A 10315-nucleotide genomic window follows, 5' to 3' on the forward strand; every position below is an offset into this window, starting at 1 on the left:
GTTAAAAACACTGCTGTTGTACCCTATTACAGCTGTTGTACCCTATTACAGCTGTTGTACCCTATTACAGCTGTTGTACCCTATTACAGCTGTTGTACCCTATTACCGCTGTTGTACCCTATTACCGCTGTTGTACCCTATTACCGCTGTTGTACACTATTACCTCTGCTGTACCCTATTACTGCAGTTGTTCCCTTAAATCTATCACATCCCACAACCATCCCAGACTATGTTTGGAAAATTAATGAACTTTTATACTATGGGGGATAGTAGATTAACATAGGCTAGTGCTTTTGCTGTTCGTTAGGCCTACTCATATTGTTGGCTGATGAAAAGTAAATGTGGACAGTTCTTCCAATATCTTCCATATGCGTCTCGTAATTAGATACGAACGCTCGCAGTTGCGTCCCCGATGTGGCTGTCTTCACTTGTAGCTTGTGAGAAAAACCTGATCACGTGACGGAGAGCCATGTGAGTGAGAGGTGCTTCGGCATGCAGCCGGGAGAAGGAAATTATAATTATTATATTCAGCCCAAGGGTACAACGGCCACTGGCCGCAAAAGGCATGGATTTTTTTTAGGGGGCATTATGGCCACACAAAAGGAAAGCTGGGAAATTCGAGGCATTATCAAGTTGCTTGTCAAATTGTGAATGAGAGACTGATGAAGTGTGTGCAGCCTGCACAAACAAAGCAGAGCTCATGCCTTTCATGCGACTTTTTTCAAATCATCATAAGTCGCATCATGCAGCCTTAGACTGTATTAAAAATCTAAACGAATAGCCCAACATTTGTATCACAACTAAAGTTACATAAACAACTCTAAATTAAGCACATAGGAGTACCTGTTTCTTTGTTAAACGTTCAACACAGAATAGCCGTATGTGCGCACTCCCTCAAATAGTTTGGAGAAAATATCMTTTATATTTTATTCAGCTTTGTTCAATTGTACTCTTCATGCTATAAAATAATGCCATAGAATTCTAGGCAAATCTTGTCTGCTAAATTAACTCGTGTAGCCCATGGCAGATCAGGGCCTGACATACTGTAAGTGTCACGTTCTGACCATAGTTCTTTTGTATTTTCTTTGTTTTAGTGTGGTCAGGGCGTGAGTTGGGTGGGTTATCTATGTTTTGTGTTTCTATGTTGGGTTTGTCGTTTGGCCTGATATGGTTCTCAATCAGAGGCAGGTGTTTGTCATTGTCTCTGATTGGGAACCATATTTAGGTGTTTGTCTTCCGTGTCAGTGTTTGTCGCCACACGGTACTGTTTCGTTTGTTCATCGTTTAGTGTTCTGAGTTTGAATTAAACGTCATCATGAACACTTACCACGCTGCGCTTTGGTCCGATCCTTCTACCACTGCAGACGATCGTTACAGTAAGGACAACTCAGAGTATGCTATTCTGTTCTTCTGAAATAGACTACATTTTCTTCATATCATGTTTCTTTAGACCTGTCTAAAATAAATAATGGATTTATTGTGATGGTGTAGGCTATATTACATGGATTTATTAGACTTTTTAAAGTGTAGATGTTCCAAAGGTCTGCATCAGTGGCTTGTAGGCTATGCGTGGAAGCCAGGTGTCACGATCGTTTTGAGAGACGGACCAAGGCGCAGCGTGAGTATAGTTCCACATATTTTTTATCTCCGTGAAACAAACAAAACAATAAAGAAACAACAAAACGTGAAGTCATGACGTGCACACAGGCAACTAAACACAAACAATATCCCACAAAACACAGGTGGGGAAAATGCTACCTAAATATGATCCCCAATCAGAGGCAACGATAAACAGCTGCCTCTAATTGGGAACCATATTAGCACCAACATAGAAATAGACATACTAGACCACCCCCTAGTCACGCCCTGACCTACTACACCATAGAGAACCAAGGGCTCTCTATGGTCAGGGCGTGACAGTACCCCCCCCCCCCAAAGGTGCGGACTCCGGCCGCAAAACATGAAACCAAATGGGGAGGGTAGGGGGGATGATTAGTGCTCAGGGGTGGCGGCCTTCCCGTTGTAGGTCGTAGCCCCCGCCCAGACCCCGGATCCGGCCATCGCGCCGGGTTGAACGCCGTGCCTGGACTGGGCATCGGCACAAAGGAGGGCTCCGGCCATGGAGCTGGGTTGGACGCCGTGCCTGGACTGGGCACCGGTGTAAAGGAGGACTCCGGCCATGGAGCTGGGTTGGGCGCCGTGCCTGGACTGGGCACCGGCGCAGAGGAAGGCTCCGGTCTTGGAGCTGGACTGGACGCCGTGCCTGGACTGGGCACTGGTGCAGAAGAAGGCTCCGGCCATGGAGCAGGACTGGACGCCGTTCCTGGACTGGTCATCGGCGCAGAGGAAGGCTCCGGCCTTGGAGCTGGACTGGACACCGTGCCTGGACAGGACTGGACGCCTTGTCTGGAAGCTCCGGACCGTTGACCGTCGCTGGAGGTTCCGGACCGCTGACCGTTGCTGGAGGTTTCGGACCGCTGACCGTCGCTGGAGGTTCCGGACCGTGGACCGTCGCAGGAGGTTCCGGACCGTGGACCGTCGCAGGAGGCTCTGGACTGTGAATGCGCACTGGAGGCCTAGTGCTTGGAGCCGGTACAGGTGGCACCGGACTGGTGACACGCACTACTGGGCGAATGCAGGGAACCGGCACTTGACGTACCGGGCTGGGGAGGTGCACTGGAGATCTGATGTGTGGAGCCGACACAGATGGCACCGGACTGATGACCCACTCTTCAGCCCACCTGCGCTGCAGCCTACTCCATGCTAACCCCTCTCTTCGGTATCCTTCCTCACATTGTTCCATCGACTCCCAAGCGGGCTCTGGCGCTCTCCTCGGCTCGACCGACCACCCTTTGTGCCCCCCCCCCCCAAAACAATCTTGGGGTTGTGCTTGGGCTTTCTGTGGCCGCGAACCCTGGCGTCGTCGCTGTCCTCCATTATTACCTTCCGTCTGCCGCCAAGGAAGGGTTTTCGGTGTTGTACCCTATTATTGGTGTTGTACCCTATTATTGGTGTTGTACCCTATTATTGGTGTTCCCTATTACCGGTGGTGTACCGTATTATTGGTGTTTTCGCCATTATGGTATTGTACCCTATTATTGGTTATGTACCCTACTACTGGTGTAGTGCCCTATTATTGGTGTGGGACGCTATTATTGGTGTTGTACCCTATTACCGGTGTTGTACCCTTATTACTGGTGTTGTACCCTTATTACTGGTGTTGTACCCTATTACCGGTATTGTACCCTATTACCGGTATTGTACCCTATTATTGGTGTTGTACCCTATTATTGGTGTTGTGACCTATTACCGGTGTTTTATCCTACTAATCTAATCTCCTACTAATCTAATATGCTACTAATCTAATCTACTGCAAATCGACTCTAATCTATTACTAATCTACTGCTAATCTCCCGCTCGTCTAATCTACTACTAATCTACTACTGATCTTCTACTAATCTAATCTACTACTAATCTTCTCTACTACTAATCTACCACTAGTCTAATCTAATCTACTACTAATCTAATATACTTCTAATCTACTACTAATCTACCGCTAGTCTAATCTACTACTAATCTACTCTAATCTACTACTAATCTACTACTAATATAGTCTACTACTAATCTAATATACTACCAATCTAATCTTGTGTATACATATCTGTATATTCTCTCCCGCCTTCATTGTCCTCTGTCTGACACGCGCACACACACAATCATCTAAATTTTGTCTGCTGTAAAGTCCATTTGCTGTAATGTGCCTCCTGGCTTCCAGTCTCTGGGTAGAATACTAATGACTGGCAAGGTCACAGTCAGAGTGGAGGGGGGAGAAATCCAGGGGGAGGATGGTCATCCTAACCTCAGACACAGTGCACCAGGTTCAGTCACCAGGACCAGGGGATGAGGGATCCTCTGGAGGTCAACACTTAAAACTTTTCGTCATCTGACTCTTAGCCGACTGTATCATTTCAGCTGAATATCCGATTTTTCCTCCATAAAAATGCATTTTAATCTTTGAAATTAACCACATGGTATTCATGCATACACGCATACACGCACACACACACACACACACACACACACACACACACACACACACACACACACACACCCTGAGGTTAATGGAGAACAGGGTTTCAGCTGAGTCTATGGCAATCCTCTCACACTTTAAGCATGACCAGTCCATTGGCACGGCTTCCCATACAGTGAGCCTAAAAGGGCAAGTTGTTACACCGGACAAGGGCACCTTGAACTCTGGATGGCCTGTGTTTTATGCCCGTCAGGATTGATATCATAATTCAGGCTGTGTGGGAGAGAGAGAGAGAGAGAGAGAGAGTCGCCCCTCTCTGGGAGGACAGTACTGAGGCACTTAGCCTTATTAAAAGCAGACGTATGCTGGCTCTGGGCCTGTGATAGCCTTGAGAAATGCCTCATGGCAGCGAGGAGTGCGCTGCATACTTACCTCTCTGCACAGAGTGATAATAATGACTGTGTGGTCGGTGAGACCCACCAGCTGGTTCTGGGCATTGGATCAGTTGGATCACTGAGGCAATTCTCTTTGTTTGACCACCTCAGTGCTGAGGCCTTTGAGGCTGGGCTGATAAAGAGAAAGAGAGATCTCAGTCCAGTTAGCCTTTCATCTCTTGAGAGCCACAGCCCTGCCGGCCCCCACAGGGAAAAAGGATCAAAGATGTTAGATTAGAAACAGGAAATAGAATAGAATTAGGCAGAGTGCTGACTAGGCTCCATCTAGGTAGATGGGTTATTTATGTCAGTGTGGGCTAGCTGGATGATGGCTTGTGTGTATTGCAGCCCAAATCCCTGGGTAGAGGCCTACTGTATGTACTCAAGGGGATATGGTATGTGAATGTAGCACCTCTCATGTAGCATCTGTCATTCATACTGCTGCATCATTATACTGGTATGTCAAATATGAAGTCCCCCTGGCAAACAAGCTAGATACAGATACTTCCTACTTAACACCACCACTCCCAAACAGACTGGATACTTCCTGCTAAACACTACTACTCCCAAACAGGCTAGATACATAGAGTTCCTGCTAAACACTACTACATCCAAACAGGTTAGATACTTCCTGCTAAACACCACTAATCCCAAACAGGCTAGGTACTTCCTGCTAAACACCACTAATCCCAAACAGGCTAGGTACTTCCTACTAAACACTACTACTTCCAGACAGCATCGATACTTCCTTCTGAGCACTACTACTCCCAAACAGTCTAGATACAGATACTTCCTGCTAAACACCACCAATCCCAAACAGGCTAGGTACTTCCTGCTAAACACTACTTCTCCCATTCCCCTAATATTAATACAATTAATATTACAAACAGCATTTGGTTCTGATTGATGAACTTTCTAAACTTCCTGTGTTTCTGTCTCTATGTGCAGGCTCTGATTCAGCTGCCTGTGTACATCTCCCAGTGTGAGGAGGTCCGTGTGTTCTTCGAAACCCGACCTGAAGACCTCAACCCACCCAAAGAGTAAGCCACGAAACACACCTTCTAGTTTAAGAAGCACGCTCTGTCGCTCAGTCGAATGCACAGCAGAAATGTGTCACACCAGTGAAAGTTCAAAAAAGTTCACACCAGTGCTGGGCCAACAACAAACACTCTGACTAAAAAAAGACATGCATAGCATAATGCTGTGTGCAGGTTTCTTTCATGGAGTAGCTTTTTGACCACCTGACCACGATGTCATGTTGAATCAAGCCAATCCATCAGTAATAGGTTCTATCAAATAAAATAAAATTGTATTAGTCACATGCGCCAAATACAACAGGTAGACCTTACAGTGAAATGCTTACTTACGAGCCCCAAACCAACAGTGCACTTTCAAAAAAATGCGGATAAGAATAAGAGATAAATGTAACAAGTAAAATATAACAATATATACAGGGGGGTGCAGGTACAGAGTCAATGTGTGGTGGAACCGGTTAGTTGAGGTAGTATGTACATGTAGGTTATTAAAGTGACTATGCATAGATGACAACAGAGAGTGGCAGTGGTATGGATAGGCTACCCAGACTATGCAAATAGTCTGAGTAGCCATTTGACTAGATGTTCAGGAGTCTTGTGTCTTGGGGGTAGATGCTGTTTAGAAGCCTCTTGGACCTAAACTTGGCGCTCCGGTACTGCTTGCCGTGCGGTAGCAGAGAGAACAGTCTATGACTAGGGTTGCTGGAGTCTTCTGACACCGCCTGGTATAGAGGTCCTGGATGGCAGGAAGCTTGGCCCCAGTGATGTACTGGGCCGTTCGCACTACCCTCTGTAGTGCCTTGCGGTCGGAGGCCGAGCAGTTGCCATACCAGGCAGTATAAAACAGGGTAATGACTATGATGTCATGCTCCCTCTGGTATTGCTGTAGTGGATGGGAGAGCAGTTTTCCCTGAGTGGGAGCTACATAACGTGTATCTTAGAGGAGCGGAACATCTGAGGGTGCATGAGCTCCGTGGCGTCTAAAGGCAGACCCCTCTCTTGTAAATCTCACACATTAGTGTCATAACCAGCCTGTCAGTTACAATGTGCCAACACTAGATCATAAAGTCACCACACCATTTCCCCCATCACATATGTGTTGTTGTTGAGCTACCAGATGCCTGGAGTGCAGGAGGGGTTACTAGTGGTTACGGCTTTTCAGAGAGACCATGATATTAAGTTCAGACCCTCAACCTTTTTATAGAAATAAAATAAAGAAAAACAGCTGTCAACCAAGGTGTGTGACTGGTCACCTTGTCTTGATCAGTCTGTCATCATGTGACATAAGTGATGGAGTTCTATGTCAGGCACTTGGGTTTGGTTGGAAAGGTAATTTTTCTTTTTTCTTAAAACCATATTTTACCAGGTTTTTTAAGCTATTGCTTTCCCAGGGACGGCTGGTGTGCAAGACTAGGTTTTCTTCCCAGAAGTATGTAAATGTGTCAAACCAGATGCTTCTCAGATGCTCTCTGCTTCTCCCTCACTTTTTGACAGGTCCTAATTTGTTTTTATATCAGTTTTTCTTCTATAACAGACAGCTTCTTATCTATGTCTGACTGGCAGTGTATAAGCCGAGAAGCGTTTAAATGCTCAAATGCATTTCCCACAAAGCTAGGCCCATGTGTTAAATTTATGTATGCCGAGAGGTGTTCAACTCTCACATCCCAAAAACTACTTCAGGGTTTATGGGAGTAATGTTTCAATCTCATCTACTGTAGCTCCCTCCAGTAACCACGAGCACAACTGTTCCTTGATTTTAACTGGCGGCTTTATTCTGTAGATTTAGTCAGAATTATCACCTTCCGTGAGAACTATAAAGTAAATGAAAAATACAGTTAAGCACACTCTTACAACCTTATCTTACGAGTGACTTATTAGCTTGGTATAACTCTGAAGTGCTTACATACATAAACAGTTTAGCCGGCGCTATAACAGTATTAGATTAAACACATGAATAAAGGAAAAATACCTCATTGGCTGCTTATTACAGAAGGGAGGAAATCAAACTTCACACTTATTATTCCTGGCATGAATTCACGCTTCATCCTTAATTATTATAACGTTACCATCCTAACATATACGCTTCAAACTTTATGAACTACACCCGATGACATGAAAACTTAGCTAACACAGCGCGGGATTGGCGTTCCCTCCAAAAGTGTGTTGCTACAATAAGGATCCCCGTTACAACAGTTATTAGCTACGTAGTTCCGCTTGTCTTATCATTTCCCCGCACAAGCGGACACGTAAACAATTCAAACACAAAACAACGACATTAACCTGTAAGTCTAACTGTCAGTTACATCTACGCTTGTCGAATCTTAACCAGACACATTTCTGCAAGATATGCACATTTTGTTTTTTGCTGTGGTCCGTTTTACACTCAAATCCATAGATTGTGATGAACATCAACTATATACAGTACCAGTCAAAAGTTTGGACACACCTACTCATTTCAGGGTTTTTCTTTATTTTTACTATTTTCACATTGTAGAATAATAGTGAACATCAAAACTATGAAATAACATATATGGAATCATGTAGTTACCAACAAAAGTGTTAAAACATATCAAAATATATTTTATATTTGAGATTCTTCAAAGTAGCCACCATTTGCCTTGATTGACAGCTTTGCACACTCTTGACATTCTCTCAACCAGCTTCATGAAGTAGTCACCTGAAGCATTTAAAATTAACAGATGTGCATTGTTAAAAGTTGTCGGTCTTTGGCTATGCCAGATTAATTGCTATGACATGCTATTCTATAAAATAGATTGAACTGATCATGTAAATAATTAAACTATAGAGGGACACCACGAAAGAATATTTATAGAGCTGTTATCTTCCGAATAAACTCTTAAAGATTTAGTAATATTTTACATCCATAGCAGTCACATTAATCGTCATTTTATTCAGTCTCATCTGAAAGTGGTAAATCCTTGGTTATCTGCAAGAATCCTGGCTAACAAGTTGAATCAGCAATACAACATTGGGTTTAATTATTTATTTACTAAATACCTAACTAATTACACAGAATCACACATACACAATTAAATCATAACTTGATCACAAATTGCCGTCATAAAGAAAAACGTCCCTAGCGGGCGGAATAGATATGCCAGCTTGTTACACAAAGGGAAGGGGCTGAGTTTTAGTGAAAGAGCGGGAGACTGGAACATAGGCGAAGCTGTACCATCGTAAATACAGTATCTTATGCATTCTAAATTACCGCCCATTTGAAAAAGGAAAATGCAATAAATATTTACTCTGAGCTGCGCTTCAGTAGGTTGGTGGTAGATGGACCGTGTCGCCAACCCGAGTCCTCTGTCCTTTGAAGAATGTCTCTGGTGGTCACTGGATACGTTGGAGTAGCGTCGATGTGTAGTAGACGGGATACTCTGACTGTCCTTCCTAACCTGCGTTTGTAGCAGCTGTTGCTAACTCAACGGCTAGGAGGTATCACTTCTGTGGTGAATACGAGTTCAAAGTTCATACCATTTGCAACCAAAGTCCATGCTGATGTTGGCTTAGTTCTGTAGTTATTATCTGAACCATTCTGACATCGGATCGTCATCCTAAATGTACCCGGAACAGGAAGTTATATTTTTGTCAATGGCTTTTATAGTGGAGGGAGAGGGGGTGTCTGAAAAGTTTATAACCCATGTCTCTTCACAGGGGCGGGCCCCTGGTTGAGCAGAAGCCAAACTTATGAAAACCCAAATCTCTCATTTGGAAGCTAAAATTACATTTCATTTCTTCACAAATAATTTCATATTCAAACATTTGAATTAAACAACAATTCCATGTGAATCCGATACCTCTGACGTTTAGACTTTCCACAGTAGAGTTTATGTCATTCTATCATTGATGAGAATGTGTCTGAGGGCAACCGAACTGACATAATATACCTTAAGTACCACCGCATATGTTCAGTTGGTCGGATTACCAGAATATAGTTCATTTCCCCCCCAACTTCTGATGTTCCCAGAATCTCTATGTTAACCAATGGGTTTTCTTATGTCACAACAGTTATAGTAGGGAGAGAGAAAAAGGGGGAAAGAGGTATTTATGACTGTCATAAACCTACCCCCAGGCCAACGTCATGACAAAGTTAATTTGTGGAATTTATGTTGAGTCGTGACAAGGTAGGGGTATACAGAAGATAGAGCTATTTGGTAAAAGACCAAGTCCATATTATGGCAAGAACAGCTCAAATAAGCAAAGAGAAATGACAGTCCATCATTACATGAATTTCAGTCAATGCAGAACATTTCAAGAACTTCAAAAGTTTCTTCAAGTGCAGTCGCAAAAACCGCTATGATGAAACTGTCTCTCATGGGGACCGCCACAGGAAAGGAAGACCCAGAGTTACCTCTGCTGCAGAGGACACATTCATTAGAGTTACCAGCCTCAGAAATTGCAGCCCAAATATATACTTCACAGAGTTCAAGTAACAGACAAACCTCAACATCAACAGTTCAGAGGAGACTGCGTGAATCAGGCCTTCATCGTCAAATTGCTGCAAAGAAACCACTACTAAAGGACACCAATAAGAAGAAGAGACTTGCTTGGGCCAAGAAACATGAGCAATGGACATTAGACCGGTGGAAATCTGTCCTTTGGTCTGATGAGTCCAAATTTGAGATTTGTGGTTCCAACCGCAGTGTCTTTGTTTGACGCAGAGTAGCTGAACGGATGATCTCTGCATGTGTGACTCCCACTGTGAAGCATGGAGGAGGAGGTGTGGTTCCCACCGTGAAGCATGGAGGAGGAGGTGTGGTTCCCACCGTGAAGCATGGAGGAGGAGGTGTGGTTCC

At 44.1% G+C, this 10315-nt stretch overlaps 1 protein-coding gene and 1 long non-coding RNA gene across 4 annotated transcripts in view; one reads left to right on the plus strand and one right to left on the minus strand.

Moving 5' to 3' along the window:
* Positions 1–10315, plus strand: part of sh3pxd2b (SH3 and PX domains 2B) — a 62752-nt gene that overhangs the window by 30794 nt on the left and 21643 nt on the right. For all 3 annotated transcript variants that reach the window (XM_023967763.1, XM_023967764.1, XM_023967765.1), the window contains exon 5: positions 5413–5504. In XM_023967763.1, coding sequence (XP_023823531.1) covers positions 5413–5504 — 92 coding nt within the window. The remainder of the gene's footprint in view (positions 1–5412; positions 5505–10315) is intronic.
* Positions 7249–7635, minus strand: LOC139022870 (uncharacterized). Its single transcript, XR_011473936.1, has 2 exons — positions 7468–7635; positions 7249–7309 (listed from the first exon to the last, which is right to left on the minus strand). It is a non-coding gene; the product is annotated as an uncharacterized lncRNA (long non-coding RNA).

Source organism: Salvelinus sp. IW2-2015, linkage group LG23 (assembly GCF_002910315.2).
Source record: "Salvelinus sp. IW2-2015 linkage group LG23, ASM291031v2, whole genome shotgun sequence".
In the NCBI taxonomy this organism is placed as follows: Eukaryota; Metazoa; Chordata; class Actinopteri; order Salmoniformes; family Salmonidae; genus Salvelinus; species Salvelinus sp. IW2-2015.